This window comes from Bos javanicus, chromosome 13 (genome assembly GCF_032452875.1).
Source record: "Bos javanicus breed banteng chromosome 13, ARS-OSU_banteng_1.0, whole genome shotgun sequence".
NCBI classification, from domain to species: Eukaryota; Metazoa; Chordata; class Mammalia; order Artiodactyla; family Bovidae; genus Bos; species Bos javanicus.
This window is the reverse complement of record NC_083880.1, coordinates 28,571,832-28,596,582: the sequence shown is the minus strand read 5'-3', so window position 1 is coordinate 28,596,582 and position 24,751 is coordinate 28,571,832. Positions and strand designations below refer to the sequence as shown.

Genomic DNA, 24,751 nt, shown 5'->3' with positions numbered 1-24,751 from the left:
CACACACACACACACACACACACACGCATAGAGTAGTCAAGGGTAGTCTCTGGAACCAGAGTTCAAATCTCAACTACAGTACTTAGAGATGTTTAATCTTTGGGCACCTGTTTCCTCCCCATACAATGGAATTAATAATAGAACCACCTTATAGAGTTGTGATGAGGGTTAAAGAAGCTGGTGTTTGTAATGTGCTTGGAATAGGCCCTAGCACATAGCAGATAGCACATAGCAGATACTATGTAAGTGCATGGCATATATATATATATATTAGGTTGGCTACAAAGTTCAAGTTTTTCCATTATATCTTATGTGAAAATCAAAATGAGCTTATTGACCAAACCAATATATCTATCTTCACATTCTATAATATATTAATTATAGTATTAATATATTATAGTATTATATAACATTTGTGTTATGCAATATATATTTGATGTATGTCACAGCATATATATATTACATATGTTAGTGTTAGTTGCTTAGTTTTGTCTGGCTCTTTGTGACACCATGAACTGTAGCCTGCCAGGCTCCTCAGTCCATGGGATTTCTCAGGAAGAATACTGGAGTGGGCAGCCATTTCCTTCTCCATAGGATGTTCCCGACCCAGGGATCGAACCCATGTCTCTTGCATGGCAGGCAGATTCTTTACCATCTGAGCCACCAGGGTAGCCCATTACATATGTATGACTATGTATTTATATAAGGGACTTCCCTGGTGGTTCAGATGGTAAAGTGTCTGCCTACAATGCGGGAGACCCGGGTTCAATGCCTGGGTTGGGAAGATCTCCTGGAGAAGGAAATGGCAACCCACTCCAGTACTCTTGCCTGGAAAATCCCATGGACGGAGGAGCCTGGTAGACTGCAGTCCATGGGGTCGCAAACAGTCGGACATCACTGAGCGGCTTCACGTTCACTTTCTTGTGTGTGTATATATATATATATATTTTTTTTTTAATAAGATATCTTCATGTCAACTCAGTATAAAATGTTCTCCTGTGGGGGGTGGGGGGGAGAGCTGTGAGCTCTGACAGCCTTGTCAATGAGCAAGTAGCATTTGTTGATAGAACAAACTACCAGGAAACAAGGCAGAAGGTCTCAGTCCACTGATGGCCCTGTCCTCACTGTCAACTCCTTGGGTTTTATAAAAACCATGTGTATCGATGTTCTTGAACTTTGAGACATTCCCTTCAAGAAATATGAGATTGAGATCACATGTTTCAGGAAACGGAATCTCTCGTCTCTTACTCTCCCATTTTGTTCTCTCTCCAGCCCAAGCTTTTGGCCAAGGAGCTGCTTGACCTCGTGGCCTCTCACTTCAACCTGAAGGAGAAGGAATACTTTGGAATTGCCTTCACGGATGAGACGTAAGTACCCACGTGTTCAGAGAACCCGAAGGGAAAATGTGGAACCCAAAATCGCACTGTCTCAACTGTCCGCAGTGGAGGCTGCTGCAGGCCACGTAGGTCTCATGGTTCAGGGTCAGTCCAAGTTCATCATTTGAATTTCAAAGGCCTTGTGATCATGCCTGGAACAGCCAAGGGATATAATTAGGATGATGCTCATATTATGAAATTATTAGGTAAACCAGTTCTTATAATCAAGCCGGTGCGTGTTCAGAACTGAAATGTTTCTTTTTAAAAAAAGATTTGTCTGGGTTTGTTTTCTGTTAGAGTTAAACGAAAACGTCTGGAAATGCAGCATTTCTTTCCAGTGCTGGAATAACAATAACAGGAAGTCAATGCGATGATAAATTCAAAATGAAGAGTTATCTGTGCAGTTTCACTGTCAACGATGAAGTAGACTATAAAAATGGAAAATTCAGACTGCTCATCTGATGAAAAGTACATTTGTGTTCAGTGATCTTTCAATTTGGCTCTCTAAAGTGGTGTTTTGCAACGCAAGGAAGGAGTATCTTTACTAAAATTTCAATTTCCTTCTTAATATATTGTTAATAAAAGAGTACGGTGTACACCTGCACAAATTCCTCGATACACTGTTCTAAGCAAATGTTTTACAGTTCTTGCTCCTCTGTACATACACACACACACTTGCATACATGCTCCTCCAGATCCTTAGAATTACAGAGATGATGTCCTAAAACATTAATAGATTAGGGTTAGGTTAGCATCTGGACAAGACGACTCTGGGAGGCAGGTCCCACTGAAGCAGGTTGGGCTCAAGAGCAAGGACTGGAGGCATCCACATTGGTCGGTGGGAGAGATGATCAGGTGTATATGTGCGAGGACCCTCCGGGAGCCGCAGGTGGATGGGGCGGCCGTAGCATTTGTCATCCATATCAGGACACTGTGGGTAAAAGAGGGTGTAAGTTGGGACTGTCTGGGGCAGACTGGGCAGATTATCAACCCTCTAAATTAGCAACCTTTCAGGTGGCAGTGTGAGCAGTATTGGGGGCAGAGTCACATCTGGCTCCAGAAAGTCGGGAGGAACAGGCTGCCCCTGGCCCTGGAGCCTCGGAGAACAGAGCCGGAAGGGAGGCAGGACTGCTTGCTCCTGGTCTAGAAGGATTGCTGTGCCTGCGGGTGGGACCTTGTAAACAGGGCTGTGACCTGGAGGGCTGTGATGGGAAAGAGCCAGCGAAGTAATTTTTAAAAATGCTTTAAGACAAATGTACAAACATACATGGAGAATAACCACTTTCATGAATGTACTTGTTTTCTACCCTTTCTCCTGAAAACCACTGTAACCTTCTCAACTGGTACTCAGACATTTTTCACTAATTAGAAGGAAACCACAGTTTCAATTCATCATATCCCATTGTTCACATTTCCCAAGTATGTTTCCTCTTCTCAGAGAGCCAGTGAACTCAAAATGGGTCCCAATTCGACTTCCCTTTTGGATAAACAAGTCAGAGAACGAGCTTATTGTCCTGGGCCCAGGAGGAAAAAATACACCTGCCGAAGGTTTCAGATCACAGCCTTAATGGCACCGGCCAGGAAGAAATGAACATCAGGGAGAAAGTCCCTCTGCTCCCAGGAGAGATGAAAGCAGGAAAACCACCCAGCACCACCCACCTGTCCCATCGAATGGAGCCCGTCTGCCCCAGGCTCCCTGGGCTGGTGGGGAAAGTGTGTGTGTGTTTATATCTGTCTGTTCCAGGTCTTGACCTCCTGGCTCCCCGGGCCGGTGGGGAAAGTGTGTGTGTGTCTGTGTGTGTGTGCCTGTGTCTGTGTGTGTACACGTGCACGCAGGCTGGAGGCACGCAGGCTGGCGGGAAGGGTCCCTCTCCCTGGACTGTGAACTGGCGGCTGGAGAGCCCTGTTGGGGAGGGTGGGGGTGATAGGCAGGATATGAACCATCGTCTGGCATCGTCCAGAGGCAGAGTGGCCACCACCAACCTCTTCACCTGGGTGTGGGTGGGAGGGCTCCTCTGGCGATGGTAGAAGTGGTGGACAGCCAGCCGAGATCGGTAGACAAGACTTTGCAGCTGGCAGACAGTTCCTGGAAGAGATGGCAGGTGGGCCTGACTCACCAGGGAACAGTGAGTATCAGGGACCCCTAGGAAACCAGGAACTAGCCTCCAAGAGACCAGGATGAGGAGACAGAACAAAGGGAAGGCAGGGGTGGCCGTGACTCAGGCCATTGTCAGTCAAGGGCTGACCACACCTGGGGCCAAGGCGTTGGCTCATGGCCTCTTTGGTCATCTGACCTTTGCTCCTTTTCTTGGTGGGAAAGGAATGAATGAAAGCTGTGACCAAAGAATGGTGCCTGTGGGTGAGGCTTGGTCTGTGCGGTGTGCTTAGGTGCTCAGTCATGTACGACTCTTTGTGACTCCATGGATTGTAGCCCAACAGGCTCCTCTGTCCATGGAATTCTCCAGGCAAGAATACTGGAGTGGGTTGCCATGCCCTACTCCAAGGGATCTTCCTGACCCAGGGATCAAACCTAGGTCTTCCGCATTGCAGTTAGATTCTTTACCGTCTGAGCCACCAGGGAAGTGTCTAGGGTGGTGATAATATGTCGGTAACCAGTATCCTTGTCCTGTATCCTGCCTCAGCTCTCACACTGGGCACTGCTAGACAGTAATGCCAGATCATTTAATAACTGGATATTCTAATTATGCATGTGTATAGGGTTGTGTGGTTGTGTGTGTGTGATTTCTGCGGGTACTACACTGTGTATTTAATAATAAAATGCAGTTGAACTTTCATCCTTTATTACAATCCATGGCATACCCCATGCATTTGCCTTTTTCCCAATTCAGATCAAAACAAGACTTATAAAGTGCTGTAGGGACTTCCCAGCCGGTTCAGTGGTTAAGACTCCACTCTCCCAGTGCAGGGGGCACCAGTTCCATCCCTTGTTAGGGAAGTTAAGGTCCCTCATGCTGCATGGTGCAGCCAAAAAAAAAGAAGAAAAAAGTGCTATAAGCTATAAAATACTGCACTAGTGTTAGGAGTTGCCAGCAGTGTTATAATTCCTAATAGTACAGTATGTGACTGGTGTATAGTCAGTGAGTCTTTCAGTGTGAACTGCTGTTGATGACATTTCGTAGGCTCTGGATGGGCATGGAGAAAAGAAATATGAAACAAAATGTAGACGAAACTGGAAGATTCTCTAAGTTCCTTTCACCCCTAAGTTGCATTCATTAATAGTGTCCAAGGCCACAGTGCCAGACTCTGTGTCCAGGGATATTTCCTACCGTTAGTTAATCGATGCAGGATTAGTACTAGGTCTATCTTCTGTTTTTTGTAATTCAATTTTTAAAATTTTTATGTAGAAATAATTGGTTATACAGAAAAGCTGCACAGATAGTACAGAATTCTCATATACCCCTTACCCAGCTTCCCCTAATGTGAATATCATAAATACTGTGTGATAAGTATCAAAACTAAGACATTAACCTTGGTATTGATACTGTGAGTAACTTAACTACAGACTTTATTCAAATTTCACCACTTTTCCCACTGAATGTCTTTTTCTATTTCTGGATTCAAGTGCATTTAGCCCCTTTTATTTTTAATAACTCTGCACAAATAAAAAGATATACAGGCAAACTTTGTTTTTTTATGGTTTCTTTTATTGCACTTCACAGATACTCTGTTTTTTACAGATTGAAGGTTTGTGTGGTAACCCTTCATTGAGCAAGTCGGTCAGTGCCATTTTTCCAACAGCATTTGCTCATCTTGTGTCTCTGTCATATGATCTGGTAATTCTCACAATACTTCAAACTTTTTCATTTTTACTGTATTTTTTATGGTTGTCTGTGATCAGTGACGGAGAAGGAAATGGCACCCCACTCCAGTACTCTTGCCTGGAAAATCCCATGGATGGAAGAGCCTGGTAGGCTGCAGTCCATGGGGTCTCTAAGAGTCAGACACGACTGAGCGACTTCACTTTCACTTTTCACTTTCATGCATTGGAGAAGGAAATGGCAACCCACTCCAGTGTTCTTGCCTGGAGAATCCCAGGGACGGGGAGCCTAGTGGGCTGCCGTCTATGGGGTCGCACAGAGTCGGACACGACTGAAGTGACTTAGCAGTAGCAGCAGTAGCAGTGATCGGTGATCTTTGATGTTACTCTTGTAAAAAAGATTACAACTCACAGAAGGCTCAGATGAGTGTTAGCATTTTTTAGCCATGAAGTATATTTAATTAAAGTATGTACTTTGTTTTCTTAGACAATGCTACTGCGGAGTTAATAGGCTACTGTATAGTGTAAACATAACTTTTATATGCACTGGGAAACCAAAAAATCCATGTGACTCTCATTTTTGTGACAGTCACTTTATTTTGGTGGTCTGGAAGCAATCACCCAGTTTATCTCTGAGGTGTCCGTAGATGGTTATCAATGAATATCTGAAGTGTGGTGATCCATGCAAACTACGACATTTTAGCAGTCTTTAAAATATTCTGAAGCCAAGTAAGAGCCTAGTATGAGTTTTTTTTAATATAATTTATTTATATATTTTTGTTTGGGCTGGGTTTTCATTGCCACATGCAGTCTTTAGTTGCAAGCGGAGGCTACACTTTTCGTTGCTGTGCTCAGGCTTCTCATTGAGGTGGCTTCTCATGTTTTCTGTGCTCAGGCTTCTCATTGAGGTGGCTTCTCATGTTTTCTGTGCTCAGGCTTCTCATTGAGGTGGCTCCTCATGTTTTGGAGCACAGGCTCCAGGCACATGGGCTTTAGTTGCAGCACACGGGCTCAGTAGTTGAGGTGTTTGGATGTAGTTGCTCCATGGCATTTGGAATCTTCCTGGATCAGGAATCAAAGCCATATTGCCTGTGTTGCCAGGCAGATTCTCATCCACTGTGCCACCAGGGAAGTCCTAGTATAAATTGGATCTTAAAATAATTAATGTTTTGCTACTGATGTGGTCCTCAACCTTGACTCCACATTGGATTCACCTTGGACTCTTTATAAAATGCCAGGGTCTTGGCCCTACCCCCAGAAATTCTGATTTAATTGGTCAGGGTGTCGCCTGAGCATGAGGATTTTTTAAAGCTCTCCAGTTGATTCTTATGTGTAGCCAGTTTGAAAACCGCTTTCATAGAGCAGAGGGATGCTGGTGTAAGTTGTCTCTGCCCCCTCCCTCCAGATCCAGGAAGAGAAGCTGAGTTCATTCTAACTTTGAATATTTGAGGCCCATCAGGACTCATGCCATGAGGCTGCAAAGTTATAAACTCTTCCCCATTCCAGATTCTGGAAACCTGTTAAGAACCCACTCAGAACTTCAGATTTCGTGTTTGCTAGAGTGCAAATAGAATAACCGAGATTTTCATTTATCAAACACTAACATTCATCATTTAAGGAAAGTTATTTTTGTATGTTATTTTTGAAATATTCCCACTGCTATTTCAACACTCAGGCTGATTTTTTTCATAAGTCATGGTTCTGATGGTATAATTTAAATATGTAAAGCCCTATTTTTAGTTATCTGATCTATTCTCTGTCATCATTGTTCCTCTGTTTGGGTTTCTTTTTTAAAAAGAAAAACTTTACTGAGGTGAAATTGACATACAAAACTGCACATATTTAAGGCCTCCCCCGAGGCTCAGAAGGTAAAGAATCTGCCTGCAGTGCAGGAGCCACAGGAGAGTCAGGTTTGACCCCTGGGTCAGGAAGAGCCCCTGGAGGAGGAAAATGGCAACCCACTCCAGTATACTTGCCAGAAAAATCCCACGGACAGAGGAGTCTGGCGGGCTACAGTACAAAGCATCACCAAGAGTGGAACACGACTAAGCGAGCACAGCACATACTTAAAGTGTACAGCTCAACGAGTTTGGACATAGGCAAGCATGGATAACATCCAAGTGTTTAATTTTTAAAATTTTTTTATTTTATATTGGACTATAGTTGATTTACAATGTATAGGTGTACAGCAAAGTAATTCAGTTATATGTATAGATATATCTATTCTTTTTCAAACTCTTTTCCCATTTAGGTTATTACAGAATATTGGCATAGGCAAACACCTGTAACACCCAAGTTTTCCATTTTTAAAATAAAAAAGTTGACAGAGGATCCCACCATCAACAGCAATAACTGAACAGCTTTTAGGCTATTAGGGCTATTAGTCAAATACCCATCAAGGTGAAGTCATGATTAATTGTAACATATTTAAATTTTAATTTTAATTTCCTGTCATAAATTTTAAGGATTGTTTGTCAAATGTTGTAAATGAGTATCTGTGTAAGAACACTTTAAGAAGTATTTAGAAAGTTGAAGGAGAAAGATACAAAACTCAGTTAAGCCATTGTTGCACATTTCAAAGCCATGTACAGTTCCAGTGTATTCTCACGTACCAATTAGGAAAATGAATAGTTCTTAACCTCTTATTTAATCACAGACCCTTGTGAAATTTAAGAAGTTACATTCCCTCACCCCTACAATTGTTTACATACAGAATAATTAGTGCTTAAATTTTAGAAGGTTCACAGGCACTCTGAAGCCAGAATCTAAGTTGAAGAACCGATAAAGATTTTTTAAAAAAACAACATGCTGTGTCTTAATTAATTGAGCCGTGGATAGGTACTGATAAGGGAGTGTTATTTATCTGGTTAATTAAATGCCCATATCACACTGGAATTGCATCCGTTTTAGACCCAATGCCAGGACAATGAAGAGAACCCTCGGTTCAGCAGCACCTTTGAGTCCTTTGACCCTTGACTAGAACCAGGACCAGCATGGACCGAGACATGTGAAAAGGGGCTAGTCGATGAGCATCCCCAGTCACAAGCTGATGTGCAATTTAAAAAAGCAGAAAAGCGGTTTTCCAATTGCAGAAGAAACCACCACAAGTTGCAGCCCTGGGAATGTAATTTATTTGGAAATAGGTTTGGGATTTCCATTCATTAAATGCTCAGTACTGTGCGACCGAGGAGAAAATCAATGGCTACAACCTCGGTGCCCGGGTTGTAATAGCTGCTTCTGGGAACGTGGCATTCAGCGTTCATTACCCCTCGGAGACAGCCCGCTGAGACCTTCAGACGCCGTGGCAAACAACAGGACCTTCTGTTCAGAACCAGAAAAGGGCTTTAGCAGAACTCTTCCTGTGTGCAGCTAAGAGAAAAAAGAATGAGGCAACCAGAAGGGGTCTTAGGAATCCAATCTTTCTCCTGACCTTTTCCTCCCAAAGCCTCCCAAAGTACAGGGGAACCCGGGCCTGGCCTAGGTGAATTCTCATTGGATACAAAGATTGTTCAGTTACAGCGGGAGCAACGTCCAGACGTGGAGGGCAGTCTTGGAACCAACAGCAATATTGATCTATGGGGCTTATCTAAAGCCAGTATATTCGCTTCTCAGCAAATGTTTATTTAGCATCAACTACTGAGTCTGGAGATACAGAAGTAACTGGCCTGTGACCACTTAGAGAGCTTGTATTTGTAGTTTAGGCAATAAATATTTAAGTTATAGGTAGGAGATGCTAGAAAATTTTGAGTAGCCTTCAGAGGACACTGTAGAGCAAACAATCCCTCTGTGTGTAATAAAAAAAATTAAAGGCATAAATTCCGATGGACAAAATAGCCCATGATTTAGTCATCCAGGCTCCCTATATATTCCTTCTCTTAAACTTCATCTGTGTGTGTGTCTCTCTCTTGTAGACACACACACACACACACACACACACACACACACACACTCTTGAAAGCCACTCTTTGAGGGAGTCTAGCTAAACCAGTATTCCTAGCTGTCCTTGCTGAGCACACATACTTCTGACCCTAAGACACTGGACTGAATGAAGAGCAGAAATCTTCCTTTTGAAGAACTTCAAACCTAGCCTCTCCATCTAGTAACACCTAAAAGAAGTTCATCTTCTTGCTTTGACATTTTTTGGAAGCGCATTCCCTAAGAATCAGTTGTCTACAATAAAAACCTCTAAAAGGCACCGAGTCTCATTCTCCCCTGGGGTTCAAGACTGTTGGGTTCAGATAGACTTATCACACACCCCTACCCCAGTGATTCTCTACAAACAAAGCTCCCTTTAAGGCCTTCTCCATTAAAGCTTCCTTGAACCAAAAATCTATTTGTATTGTATGGAGACGCTAAAAGCAATCTGTTAAATAAATGCATCCAATTTCTGTTGCCTAGAAGCAATTGCATATTTAATACTGACCCAACAGTTTGACCTATTGCCGCCATAAACCAATAGGTGTTATCTTGCTCAGCTTTAAAGATAGTTATCAGTCAAGCAATAACAAAAATACCTTGAGCATCTCCTGGGACTTTTTTTTTTTTTGCTTTGTTATAGGCCAATGTACTGATGTGAATTCTCAAATGAAAAATCAATGAGATAATGAAACCCAAGCTATCAGGCATCTCTTAGTTAAACTGTACAGAGAAAATGCTTCTTCTACTCTTTGCTTCCCATCCTACCTAAGCTTAAAGAAAAGAAAAAGAAAGGTTGAGGAAGAGACCTGATGTTGGGAACGAGAGGTGTTACATAAGGAAAAAAAAAATCACGGACAGTGAGGAATCCTTATCCTTGATACTGTTGGGTGTAGGAAAATGTGACCTTGAACCTAACGCAATCAGCAGAAAATATTTTAATGCATGGAAATTGGTGGCCTCAGAAGTGAGATTTTGTTTCCTTTTTAATCTATCCCTTAGCTTTTGCCCAGATGTTGAGCAGTTATCCTCAGGGACCCAGGGTGGGTTACTGGTGCCTCAGTCTTTCCTTTGTAGCCCCTTTGTAGTGGAGAGATTTTACAGGCACATAAAGTCGAAGGGTCGCGGGACTCCAGGTGCAGGAAGCGCCCTCCCGGAGGATTTCAGAACCCCGTGTGTGTGTGTGTGTGTGTGTGTGTGTGTGTGTGTGTGCACTGTCATTCCTTGCAGAAGTGGGGTTGAGGAATCTGAGTAGAGGAAGTAGGGGGAGGAAGTTCATTTTCTCTCCAAGGCCAACTATTCAGTTACGGGGGAATTCTGGCCTCCTTGTTCTTTCTGCTTTTTGACCATTTTCTTAATCTAGTCATTTCATGGTTTGATCAATGCTGAACTAATACATGGCTGGGAACCAAGGAATTCATCCCTATAATGTTCTTTTAAAAAGTTTAGTGTGGGCAATGAAATTACCTAGGGAAGTGGGATCCATCTACCTGTTTGTTCTCCATTAACATGGATGAAGAAGATGGGCAATGAGCAAACCCCGTAGAGTGGTACCCTAGTAACATGGTCTGTATTTCTTCAAAGGGTTCCCACTTTCAGGTTCTCCACCAAGTGAATTATGGCCCCCAGGTCAAATCCCCAGCACTCTGAGTGGTTAGAAATGTTGTGCCCTTGGATGGAATGAGAATTTCTCAAGCCTGACCCATTGATGGATCCTCAGGGCACAGGTAGAACATTCCATCTCGATTCCTCCTTATTCCTTGCATTTGGGACCATAGGAAAATTGCTGTGCACCATTCTAGTCTCTCTCTTGCAAGATTCTGGAAAAGGTTAGTCTCACCAGACTCTTTATCAGGAGTTATTGCAAGGCAAATGATTAAAATTTAAATCTGCATGGTCATTGGATAAATTTCTGTTCTGAGTTTTTACAGATTCTGTATTTGTTTGGGATCATTAGTTACAGGGCCAAACTAACAGCTAAAGCTGTTTCCATTCCATCCCAAACTAACAGCCAAAGTTCTGTGACCCTGAGGCCACACTCTGAACCACTTCCTTTAAGTAACTCCCAAACCCCAAGCCAGTACTCCCCCTCCCATCCTTAATCACCCCAGAGCCAGTTACCAGAGAACCAGGGATAGTTCTGAAGACTCAGGTTCCACCAGCACTGTTCAGGCTAGCCAGTCCTAAGCTGTCCCTCATGCCTTTTCCATGAAAACCCCAGTGAAGTCTCTTCCTGTGTCCTCCCCATATTCCGTTCTGCCTCATGAACGACACTGGAGCTTCTTCTCATGACCCTGCATGGGGTGGGTGCCTCTCATTTCCAGGAAACCATGAGGAACATTAAACTTTCCCTTCAGTGGCACTGACCTCTCAGTGCTGTCACTCAGTCACTTTTGTAAGTTGAGATCAGGGCGCACCTCAGCTTCTTGCAGAGGTAGTCATCTAACCAGTGCACAAGTACTTCGGCGTCCATAATATTTGCCAAGTGCTATGCTATGTTCTAGGGATGATTCTGTTTAAATGTTGAAATCATAACTGAGCTGTAGAAACAGGTCCTATTTTTTAAATAACTAATTGTACTAGGCTCTGCTAAATGCCTTGCAGATGACACAAACCAGAAGCTCTGGAGACATTGGAAAGAAAACCCAGACTTAGGCAATCAGAAGGCTTCACTAAAAGTAAGATTTGAACTTGACCTTGAACAGTGGCTAGCATTCAGATAAAGAGGATGGAGAGAATGTTCCAAGGAGGAGAAACCAAATGATCGAAGTACTGGGGTGAGCGTGCATATGACGTGTTTGCAGGAGGCTGAGCACAAAGAGAGGATCCTGGAAGACTTTGGACATTTTCAGAGGCCAAAGTGGGGGTGGGGGGAGACTGTGGGTTATTACACCTTGATAATGAGGTCTGTTTGTCTTACCTTCCAGTTAATCAAAAATGCACACACTGTTACCTGAGGGAGTAGATCTCTCTGTGTTTTTCATATGTAGAAAGTCTGTTGAGGAAAAGTGTGTACACAGAGTAAGTTCCATGGACTTTGGGAAGGGCAGCCACAGAGCTGTGCCCAGGATGGGTGCTGGAGCACCCAGAGGAGGACCCGCAGCCCAGGCTGGTGTGTGGTTTGAGGAAGGGGTACCAGGGAAGGCCTCCCAGAGGAGACACAGGAGAGCTGTGTCTTGAAGGATGGGCCAGACTTCGCTGGGCAGTGGAGAGGAAGAAGGGCATTCTAGGCAGAGGGAACAGCATGAGTTAAGGCACAGAGGTTTAAAACAACATGATCCCCACGGGGCATTGTCAACATTTCAGGTCTGACCAGAGACAATGGTGGCATTGAGGCTTTCTGTTTCCAGACCCCGTGTTCTTTCGAACAAAAATTTATCCTGCCTTTCTGGAAGATGTTGGTCCAATCGTTTTGCGCAGAGAACTTTTTTCCATTCTTCTTTTTTTTTTAACCCTTATACTCAGAATTGAGATACTGCTTTAAACATGAAAGATAAAGTTAATAAAAAAACATGTTTTGTCTAGATGAAAATTCCTGGAGGAGAAAGAGGCCAGAGTTCCTCCGACAGACACTCTTTTGAGGCAGCCCTCATCCTCATCTCTGGAGCCATGGGCTCGGGCTTAGTTGAAAGAGGGGTTTGTTTATTTTTGTGCACAGAAGGTGCGGTTTGAAAGACATTTCAAAATGGAGATGGAAAGCCTCCAGCTTTCATTATTTGGAGGCTTGGAGGAGCAAACCTTTTAATACAATGATGCAACAGCTTTTATGTTCAGTAAGCACAGCCTTTCACATGGGTGTATACGTTATAAACACCAGTGTTACACAGCGTCAGGCCCCTGAAGAAATGTTGTGCAATAGTGTCTGTTCAGTATGGGCTTACTGAGTCACAGAGATGATGGGACTCTGAACCCTTCTGAATGACGGGCTGAGACTGGGGAAGGAGAGGAGAGGAAAGGGGCAAGGTGGATCCCTTTGCTCGTCCTTGTTCTATGATTCTGTCTTGCTCTTCAAAGACCAAGCTCCTCAACTTGTCACCAAGACCCTGGTCCCCACTCTCCAGCCTCATCCCTTTCTGTTCACATGATACCACAGTGCCAGGTTTTCCTCCCCACCTCAGGGCCTTTGCACATGCTGGCCTTACTGCTTGGAATGTTATTTCCTCTTCCTCTTTGCTTTCCTTCTGTCATTCTTCAAATCTCAATCAAACACCAAGCAGCATTTCTTGGACCCCCAGACTAGATCGGGTCCTTACAGGTCCTCATACTATTGGTAATTGCAGAATTAATCATGAAAATAATTGCTGAGTTCCTGTCTCCTGACAAGAATATAAGCATCAGGGGTAAAGGGACTGTGTCAATTTTGCTTACTGCTACATCTCCAGACCCTTATCTGGAGAAGATGATCAATTAATATTTATGGAGGGAGGAAGGGAAGGAAGAAAGAAATGCAGAAGTGACTCCATTTGCATATCATCAAGTATTTCCACGGTTCACTGTTTAAAATAGCTTTAATGAGATAAAATTGACATGCAGTAAACTACACAATTAAAGTTTACAATTTCCTAAGTGTTGATATGTCTGCACTCAAGAAACCATCCCCACTTTCAAGATAATGAACATCTCCATCACACCCAAAGGTTTGCTCATCCCCCACCACACACACGCACTATCCCACCATCAAGCACCCCTGGCAACCACCAATCTGCTTTCTGTTGCCCCAGATTAGTTTGTACTTTCTAGAGTTTTCTATAAATGGTATCATACAATCTGTACTCTGTTTGTCTGGCTTCTCCCACTCAGGATAATTATTTTGTGATTCATCTTTGTTGCTCTGTGTATTAATAGCTCATTGTCTTTGTCACTGGGTAGTATTCCTTTCTATATCGTAATTGGTCCATTCCCCTGTGATCAACATTGGGGTTGTTTCAAGTTTCGAGCTATTACAAATAACATGAACATCTGTGTGTGAAAGTCATTGTATGGATGTCTGCTTTCCTTTCTCTTGGGTAAATTCCTAGGAGTGGAGAGGCTGGGTCCTGTGCTAGGTGTATGCTTCATTTTTAAAGAAATTGTCTCTGATTCACTTTGTACCCCAATCTGCTTCCAGCATGATATGGTGAAGATTGCTAACATGTTTCTAAAGGGTGTTTGGAGGCCTTCAGACAGAAAAGACTGTCTTTCTTCCCTGTGGTGGTCAGGGAATTCAGGACAAAAAAAAGAATGATTGCCTTTTCATTTCAGTGCCATCAAGGAAATGGACTGTGGGTCTCAAATCCCCAGCTATGATTGTTACATGGTATCTCCTGCTGATGCACTGTTTCTCCAGTGTTTCCTTTGGTGTCTGAAAACTACTAGAACTTAAGAGTGAAGCAGAGGTCCACGTGTATCTGTGCTCCAGCATGTACCATATATGCAGACATAGACCTTCATCCCGGGTAACTTTGGCAACACCCAAAGGTCTAATCCACTGGTCTCTCTTTTCCACAGGGGACACTTGAACTGGCTTCAGCTAGATCGAAGAGTCTTGGAACATGACTTCCCCAAAAAGTCGGGACCAGTGGTTTTATACTTTTGTGTCAGGTACGAACATTGGGTATCCACCCTTTTGCTTTTTTTCCCCTTTGTCAGAAAAGCCCAGGAGGGTAGAGCAAACAAAGAAAAGGGAACTCAGGTTTATCTTGGTTCGCTGCCAGGAGTAGAGGTCGTGGTATAGAGTTCCATGTAAACGTAGGGCGTGAGTGTGTAAGGCTTGAACACACATGTTTTTGCTCTGGCACTAGAATGCTTCTGTGGAATGAAGGTAAAACCTTTTTGGTTTTGCTTTTTGGGTGGGGGAGAGGGGAAGAGGGCATATATCTCAAAGGAAACTGAGTCTCTGAGAATAACACAAACCTGTGGATTCCTTTGTTGGTGTTTGAAGCCACATAACAAAAGTCTGTGTATTCTTTCTTTCTGCCACTTGGCTTCTTGAAACTTGTGTGCCTTATCCCAGGTAGGAATAGTTGCAACCCAGCAACAAACCACAGATAAATGCATTTCCCAGTATGGAAATCTAAGGTATAATAATATTTCAGAAACAGTAGGAATTTTCTGTTCATTAATCTAGTGTAAGAAGTTTTATTTTGTGACTGCAGAGAACTGTAAGCTTCTCACATTTAATGTTTGCAACAATCTAATGGAGTCAAGATTTCAGACTTGACTTACCACTGGGCTTGCAAAAGGTTGTGTGAAGCCAGAGTGGGGATCACGTCAGGGGTTCAAGGGCAAAGTACTGATGCAAATCATGTGAAACAGATCCAGAATCTGAGCCCCTAGACCCAGCAGCTCTCTGAGTACCCTGTCTGTTGAGCACCAGGCTATTTCTGCTGCACAGCTGCAGAGGTGTTTGGGTTCAAATGCTTTGGTCTTAAAATGCACACCAACCCTTCCACCCAAGGCGTAGACTCAGCGCCTTTAAAATATGTGAATAGAAATTCAAGAGCAGGACACCATTGCATTACAATTGAGTTCTTCCTAAAGAACACAACTAGGAATGCAGTTTTAATCAAGGCCACCTTGATACCACAAGAGGCAAAATCAGAGGTAAAGGTGCCTCTTACAGGTGGGAATGTGTCTGTATCTCAGCTGACAGAGGAAATGTAAACTTGCTTTTAATGCCTTTTTGACTTGTTTAACAGCTGGGAACATATCAAAACTGATCTTCACTATTTCCATCTCTGATGAGCATGCTTTCTGTGTCATATTCTCTTTAATAGGGGCTACATTTTCTCTGATAAATGGAAAAGTCATTCTATAAAGCAAAGAGGAACAGTAGCGCCAGGAGGGGTGGCAGCATCAAGGGAGACTTGCTTGCATTTAAGCAGGTCATGAACTCATAATCAGAGGGGAACACATCCATACACTTGACATGTACCTGGCCCCCCTTCTTCTTGGTGTTTTTTTGCGAACATTAGTCAAGAAGAAAAACACTGGGCTGGTTGCATATTAGCTATTTTTTCAAGTGTTTGTTATGAGCTGAGTTATTTGTGGGTTCGGGGAACCAAGCTTTGAAGAAAAGTTTGGGACAGCATGAGATTGCCTGGTTGCAATGTTTGCAGTCTAGGATCTGCGTGCCAACACGTCCAAATCTCTCCAGGCCGATGTCTCTCCCTGGGACCAGATACACAGAGGACTGCCACGGTAGGCCAGTGCAACCAGCCTGGCAACAGGCTGACTGAAGACCCAAGGACATGTGGTTTGCTGAAGCAGGCATCTTCCCAAATGCTCACTGGGAAAATCTCTCCAAAATCACATTTAGTGATGGACACCCCACAGAAACACAAGGCAGAGCTTCCTGTAGCTCATCCTACCAGCAGGTCTTTCTGGAGAGCCTTGGGTTTCTATTTCTGGTTACTTCTTGGCCATCTGTGGAGGTCAAACTCAACGGGTCCAAAGCCAAATTCATCATCGTCCCACCCACCTCCCCAGACCTCCTGTGGTCACATCAAATGTGACATTGTTATCCACTTATTATAGGCTTAAATCGTTGTTGTTGGGGTTTTTTTGCTAAAACACAATTTATTGTCTTACAGTTCTGGAGATCAGAAGTTCTAGAGATCAGAAGTCCAAAAAGGATCTTATAAGACTAAAATCAAGCTGTGGGCAGCAGGATCATATTCCTTCTGGATTCTCTAGGGGAGGATCCTTTCTTTGCCCTTCCAGATTCAAGAGTTTAGTCTTAAATTTTTTTTTTTTTTTTGGTCTTGTAAATGAAAGTGTTAGTCTATCAGTCATGTCCAACTCTTTGTGACCCCATGGAATCCTCTGTCCATGGGATTTCCCAGGCAAGAATACTGGAGTGGTTAGCCATTCCCTTCTCCAGGGGATCATCCAAACCCAGGAATCAGACCTGGGTCTCCTACATTGTAGGCAGATTCTTTACCATCTGAGCCACCAGGGAGGCCCCCCCTTTTTTTTTTAAATCTTATGACTCTATAAATTCAAAATTAACCTTATCTAATTAACTACATCGATCTAAAATAAAGGTCTCGGCAGGCCTGTGTTGCCTGCTTAAGGTTCTCAAAGAGTCTATTCCCTTGACTTTTTAAAAAATTGTATTTTGGCTGTGTTGGGTCTTTGTTGTGGCCCAAGAGCTTCTCTAGGGATCTTAATTCCCTAATCAGAGATCGAACCAGCACCTCCTGCCCTGGAAGGCAGATTCTCAACCACCAGACCACCAGAGTAGGCCCTGTTCCCTTCACTTTTGCCACTTTCAAGAGACTGCCCACATTCTTAGACTCAAGGCCGCTTTTCCCTACCTTGAAAGCCAGCAATGTCAGTAGGCTTAAATCTTAAAGTCTGTCCTCCTTTCCTTCCCTTCAGATTGTTACAGGCATTAATTCTCTGCTGCTGCTTACAAAATCTTTCCCTGCTTTTCCCTCTCCTCTCTATTACCTGAACTCAGGCCCTCATCTTCTGTCACTTGAATTATCACATCAGCCTCCCAGGGAGGGTGTCTCCTTAGCACTGGCCACAGAGGATCCTGTCTCCCGGAACCCCTACTTTCCCTGAGTCCCCACTTTGCAGCTGGCTGAACAGCACGGAGCAAAACTCTGATCATTTGTCTTCTCCCAGAGAGGAGGCAGATTTTCCCTTGGGGATGAATTCTGTGCTTTTACCTTGATTTTCGGCCTGGGAAGAATTCCCAGTTTATAACTTCATGCCTTTCTGAGAATGGCTACAGGCTATATTTTTCCAAAGGAGTGGTATGACAAATTATCTTCATAAAAGACCCAGACCTTGGAGTATACCAGAGTCTCTGAAAGACATCCTGTCCAACTGGGCTCTTTCTCTTTGTGTCCATACTGACCTTTCTAAGCAAGAAGCCAGGTGTCCATCATCCGTGCATTCCCCATGCACCCTGACTCTCCACGCCTTCACTGCCACTCTCCTTTCCTTTAAACATCTATGTTACATCTGTGTAACATGTGTACAGTCATATCAGAGAATAAAGGCAGAAGAAAACCACCTGATAAAAGAGACCATGGGGGAGATTGGCTGCCTTAAGCCAAGATTTAGAAACTTGTTAAGTAGAAATCTTAACCCTTTGTCACCAAGGATCTGTGTTTGTGCTGCCACCCAGCATAGCTTGTTCCTTGGCATTTATATATTCTTTCACTGCAGTGCATATTCAAAACATCTAGGCAGAATTAGCGCCTCCTTTCAACCAATTAGGAAAAATACGACCCAAATATATTAATAAATAATGTGAATTGGAACTCACAGAATTCTGTTTATCCTCTAAGCCAGGAAATAAACTTTTCCTTCTGATAGCTCAGTTGGTAAAGAATCTGCCTGCAATGCAGGAGACCCCAGTTCGATTCCTGGGTTGGGAAGATCTGCTGGAGAAGGGATACCCACTCCGGTATTCTTGGGCTTCCCTGGTGGCTCAGCTGGTGAAGAATCCACCTACAATGCAGGAGACCTGGCTTGGGAAGATCCCTGGAAAAGGGAAAGGCTACCCACTCCAATATTCTGGCCTGGAGAATTCCATGGACTGTAGAGTCCCTGGGGTCGCAAAGAGTTGGACACGACTGAGCAACTTTCACTATCTTTCGCTTCCTTGGAGGGTGTGAAGCAAGACAGCCTCAGAATAACAGGAAGGAGGGCTGAGAACCTGCCATCACTGACCCATTATTTAGCCTCAAAGGGACTTGATCACTACAGCTCTCATCAATCAAATGACCAGGAATGGCCACAGCGACATCAGGGTCTTAGTAATTACCTAAAAAGGAAAAAGGTCAGAGAGAAGGCAACTGTCCATTACTATGGGTGAAATAGTTTGCAACAGTCCTTGAAGCACTATTGTTTTTCCTAATCAAGATAAGGAGATGGGGGACCAAGATGTTTAGGTAAACTCTCTCCCCAGCATGGCTAGTAAGTTACTGTATCTGTCCAGCCAGATCTGACTCCCATCCTGGGGCCCTGCCCTCCGCACCACGCAGTCTCCCTCTCACAAATGAAAAGGGACATCAAGATTGCTAATCAGAGAGCCTGCCATTGCTCCCTGTGCAGGCAGGGCCAGAGGACCTGAGTCGAGATCGCTAGCCTTGACCCATCTTGGGCTCCATGCTTGGCCTCATCTGCAGCCCTGGCGTCCATCTGCAAAGGACAACTGCACCCAGCACTGGGTGAGAGGGGCGGTGAGAAAGGCAGCCCTCCCAGACCTGACCTTGCTGCTCTGGGACTGCCAAAGTCAGCACCATGGACAGAGCGCCCCCCTGCGGGGACAACCGCAACCTGCAGTCCAGAAGCTTGGCAGCCCCATTGGAAGCCATCTTAGCAAATGGAAGGGGAGTCTTAAAGAGGGAAGCAGAGATGTGTGCCAATAGTCCCTCTTGAGAGGGACCTGCCATCTCCTGACAACAGGGACCTCCAGCGTGGAGACATTCTGCCCTATGCTGTGCTCTCTCCTATTCTACGGAGAAAACTCCTCTGTCCAGCTGGTCCATTTTTGTCATTCTGAGCTACATCACTGCTGGACATTAAGAACCAAAAACCTATCATTTCAACTATGAGTTGTCAACAGCTTTCTAACTTGTGAACTCCATGCTAAGTACTCACCATCATCGATGGGTTTGGGTATTGGTTTATGAATACTCATTGGGGGCTTGTATAATGTAGATGCTGTTTGAGGATTTAAGATCAGATCAGTGAACAAGTTAAACCCCCCAACTTCCAGGGTCCCTTTCTCCCACCTCCATCCCTCTCTCCCTCTCCCTCTCTCTCATACACACACACACACCTCATTCCATCACCTGAGGCTGGTGGGTCCACATACCTTCTAGTTCCAGCGCCTCCCACCACCTCAGGGAGCTTACTTCCCTCAGTCTCCGCTCTTTTTCTCTATCTTAAGCCGCTTCTTCTCCACAGAGCCCTCCCTCCACATCCACAGCACTCTCACCCTCACAAAAGAAAATACCTTCCCTGACTTGCCTCCTCCTGCAGCTCCTATCCCTATGCCCCCTTATGTTCACAGCAGAGATTCGGAAGGATGGACTTGCTCCTTTTCCCATGTCCCACTGATCCCTCAGTCTCTAGGGGTCCAGTGTCTGGTCCCATCAGCCCCATGGTAACTGGAGATCTCTGGGCACCAAATTGCACAGGTGCTTCTCTGCCCTCCTGTCTGAATCAAATAACATCATCATCTTTCTGCCCCCAAACCTGGTCTTCTTGCTTTGATGCCTCCTTATCTCTGCAGTGGGCACCACCACCCATTCAGCCCCTCAAGCCAGTAACTTGAAACTCAGCCTGGATGTCATCAGCTCTCTCCCACCTGTTCCCTTCTCTGCCCTCTTATCTGTGAATTCCTCTTATCTAACATATCTTAAATAGCTCTGTCCTTTACCTTCCATGGGCTTCCCTGGTGGATCAGATAATTAAGAATCTCTCTGGGCTGCCGTCTATGGGGTCGCACAGAGTCGGACACGACTGAAGCGACTTAGCAGCTGCAATGCAGGAGACCTAGGTTCAATCCCTGGGTCGGGGATATACCCTGGAGAACGGAATCACAAACCACTCCAGTATTCTTACCTGGAGAATTGCATGGACAGAGGAGCCTGGCGGGCTACAGTCCATGGGGTCACAAAGAGTCAGACAACTGAGTGACTAACATTTTCACTTTTACCCTCCCTGTACACGCCCCTGTCTGTAATTAGGACCTTCATAAGTCTCAGCTGATCCTGAAATCTCCTTGTTCATCTCTGTTTCAGGTCTTGGCCCCTCCCACCCTCTTCTATATGTTGTCACTGAACACCTTTCTAGGATTGTCATTTGATCCTCAATGCATTATCATGCTAAGGCTGCCCTCGCTTGTCCTGGGTGACCTGACTTGTGCATGCCTCTCCAGCCTCATCTCTCCCCACCCCCTGACCCCTCACACATCCTCTACAAGCCTCCCGGTGATCAGTTTGACAAAGATCACATTCAATGACAAGGTCATTGTTTAATGCCATGAGGCAAGCTCCCCAAATTGAGAGCAGTGACCCTCTGGTAGGGACCACCAGTCAAGCTTAAGAAATAGGTCAAGAGGGTTTCCCTGATGGTCCAGCAGTGAAGAATTTGCTTTGCAGTGCAGGGGACACTGGTTCAATCCCTGGTACGGGAAGTCCCAACATGCCACAAGGCAACTAAGCCCATGTGCCTAGAGACTGTGCTCTGCAACAAGAGAAGCCACCACGATGAGAAGCCGCGCACTGCAGCTGGAGAGTAGCCCCGACTTGCCACGACTGGAGGAAAGCCCACACACAGCAATAAAGACCCAGAACAACCAAGCACAATTAAAAAAATAAAGAAATAGGTCAGGAAAAAAGAGAAGGAAAAATATGCCTATTCACCCAAAGAAGTCGCTCTGTCCTTTTTGGGGTTTTTTTGTTTTTATTTTTTGACCATGAGACAGTTTGATCCCCTGATCTGGGATCAAACCCATAATGCCTCTGTTGGAAGCACAGAATCTTTATCACTGGACCGCCAGGGAAGTCCCCTTCTTTTTTTTTTTTAATGGACTTAAGTTTGTGCTCAGGATAATTCCTCCGTGTCTGGGTGTTCCTTTCATTGTGTGTTCTGCAGCCAAGTGTTCTTGGAGCTCTGGTCATCGACATTGTTTATAGGAAAATAAATAGAAGTTAGATGTGTCTCTTCAAACCTAGAGTTTCACAAACAATAAAATAAAGTGAGCTACAGAGAAGAAAAAAAAGAGAGGAGATGCCAGGAAGCTGTCATCTGGGAGGGGGGATGTTATAGCCAAGTTCACGACCTGCCTGTTGGTGTCTTTCGGGGCTGATTAAGACAGCAAGTGCTGTTTCCTGTCACTCGCAGTAACAACGATGGTGTCGACCTAAAAGGAGGTGTCCGCTAACCAGAACTCACTAGATCTCGACTGGGTGTCCCAGTTAGGATTCTCGGCGCTGTTGAAATTCTCAACATCAGAGATACTTGGCTGCATAAACTCACAGCAGTATTAATTATCCTTCTCATTACTATCGCTCCTTTTTGCTACCAAAAGCCAGCATTCCAAATGTGACATTTGTGTTCATTATGAAATGAAATCATTGGGCCATTTAATTAACACTTGCCGTAAATAGTCAGTGATTCCCAAGTGCCAAGTGGGGATGTGAGAGGGAGGAGGGGGAGCGAGAGGGCCCATAGGAGCCCCTAGCTGATGTCATCCTGCAGGGGGGTGTTCAGTCTGCCGCCACCTGAGGCTTCTACAGGTTAAGGGGACCAGACTCCCCGAAGGCTCCAGAGCCTTGAGTATTGAATACTCAGACACGTAATAGCATAGCACATATGTATTCCTACTTCAGACCATCTGATAAAATATCCTCAGACTAGCATCATCTGGGTCAGGTTGCGTGTGGCATCAGTCATGGTACTGAGCCAGGTTTGCCCTTGGCCCAGAGCACTGTTTCCTTTGACTCAAAAAGAAGCCCTGTGATTCAGTCCTACTGGGAATTCCCTGGCAGTCCAGTGGTTAGGACTTGGTGCTTTCACTGCCCGGGGCCTGGGTTCAGTCCCTAGTCAGGGAACTAAGATGTCACAAGCTGCACAGCATGGGAGAATAAAGAAAAAGATTCAGCCCTATTAAATGCGCTGAAGAACCTGTTTTAGGTTTTTAAAAAATATATTTATTTATTTGGCTGCTTTGGGTCTTCGTTGCAGCACGTGGGATGTTTGTTATGGCATGTGAGTTTCTCTAGTTGTCGTACACCGGCTTAGTTGCCCCAAAGCATGTGGGATCTTAGGTTTCCAACCAGGGGTCAAACCTGCATCCCCTGCCTTGGAAGGTGGATTCTTAATCACCAAACCACCAGGGAAGTTCCCATGAAGAGCCTGTTTTAGAATGTAGGCCTTATTTTTATTCAGGTACTTGGGGCCAACGGATAAGGAAATGACTAACATTGAAAAGAGAGACTGCTAGTTGATTCCCAAGAGGAGAGGGTTCCCAGCAGAGTAAAGCACGTGGGGAAGCACCAGGCTCGGCCAGGAAGCAGAGGGAGTGAGGTACCTGTGGGCAAGAGCCTTCACTGTGGTTTCTGCAGGAATAGATCAGGCGTGGTAAGCAGGCTTAGGACTGGCTAGTTTGAATAACTTCAGCAGCCTCTGGGGGTATGTGGACTCTCCCAAGTTATCCAGTTCTTGGCTCTGAGATAATTAAGGAAGGTGAATAGCAGCCTGGAGTATGAAATTCCCCTGGGGCAGGCGAGGAAAGGGGTTGTAGGCATTGGATTGCCCACAGGGTAAGCAAGACCCCGGATGTCAAGGCATCCAGACCCGTCAGTTAATACAGAATCAGGCTTGGAATCATCCACACAGACCCTCTGAATACGAGAGACATCATCCATTTCCTTAGGTTTACCCAGAGACCTGGAATGTTTTTTGTGAACCCACTCTAACACTGACATTCCGCACTGGTAGGTAAGGAAATGCAACATCGCCATCTAGTGCCTCAAAGGAGGACCTTTGATAAGGTTCTCAGGAAAAACCAAAAGAGCAGATAAGTGTTAGTCGCTCAGGCGTGCCTGACTCTGCCACCCCATGGACTGTAGCTCGCCAGGCTTCTCTGTCCATGGGACTTCCCTGGCAAGAAACTGGAGTGGGTAGCCATTCCCTTCTCCAGGGGATCTTCCCAACCCAGGGATCAAACCCAGGTCTCCTGCATTGCAGGTGGATTCTTTACCGTCTGAGCCACCAGGAAAGCCCCAAAGAACAGAACTGGGATCTCCACTTTGAACAGACACTGTCAACCTTCCCCATTTCCCTAGAAGTTCTCTCCGAGTGTGTATTGGGCCTTGGCGTGGGATTGAGATGTCCGAGGTCTGTTTTCCTCTGGGCACTTTTGACTCACCAGCTCCCTAGCACAGATGGAAAGTTCAGGATGAATTAAATACCCAGGATTACAGAACAATAATATGACAGCCCTGGAACTCACCGGGTTTCCCAGGCTGTTTCTTGGTGATAAAGGTTAACAGGAAACTGCTTTCCAGTTTCTGTCAAAAGGAAGTGATTTTTTTTTTCCTCCACCTCAGAATATAGTTATTTCCTCCACCTTCCTGTCTCTTGTGAAGCCAGAGAACAAATACTACCTCAAAAGGCATAAAATTTGCCATCTCATTTCAGTTTCCTATTATTAGAGAGCTGGAAAGGGAATTGTAATGTTTTTGCTTAATATGCTGTTAAAGAAAAAATTGGGAGGGGGTGGGACAGAATGTCTTCACTCCTTAATTGTCAAGCATTAAAATGAATGGTATCGAGACGTAAGGCATTGTTTTGAAAATCAAGTTATTTCAGACCCAACAGCTTTAGGTTCATAATTATTACCGAACTAAGGTCACTCACTGGCAAATTCCAGAAGCCTCTGGTGTTCTCCTGGCTCTAGGATTCAAAGTCATCAGCATATCTCTGTGAACAGCTTTGTACATTCACACTGAGAGAAGGGGTAGAGGGGCAGGGGCTGGGTGTGGAGTGTAAGGACCCCTAATCATTATAAATGGGCTGGGAAATCATTTATTTTTTTTTCTCCCTCCCACATGTCTTTGTCACTCATTTCACTGTCCAATAAGAACTCCTAACAGTGGTGTATGGAGCGGAGAACAGTTGAAAATCAGACTTTTTCACTCATATAAACTTACATGTTATATATACA

The 24,751-nt window shown here is 44.6% G+C and overlaps 1 protein-coding gene across 9 annotated transcripts in view; it reads left to right on the top strand.

Annotated features, from left to right (window-relative positions):
- The window catches only part of FRMD4A (FERM domain containing 4A), a 749,223-nt gene that overhangs the window by 577,568 nt on the left and 146,904 nt on the right, over window positions 1–24,751 (top strand). For all 9 annotated transcript variants that reach the window (XM_061436072.1, XM_061436071.1, XM_061436069.1 and 6 more), the window contains 2 exons: window positions 1,273–1,367; window positions 14,557–14,649. In XM_061436072.1, the coding sequence (XP_061292056.1) occupies window positions 1,273–1,367; window positions 14,557–14,649 (188 nt within the window). The remainder of the gene's footprint in view (window positions 1–1,272; window positions 1,368–14,556; window positions 14,650–24,751) is intronic.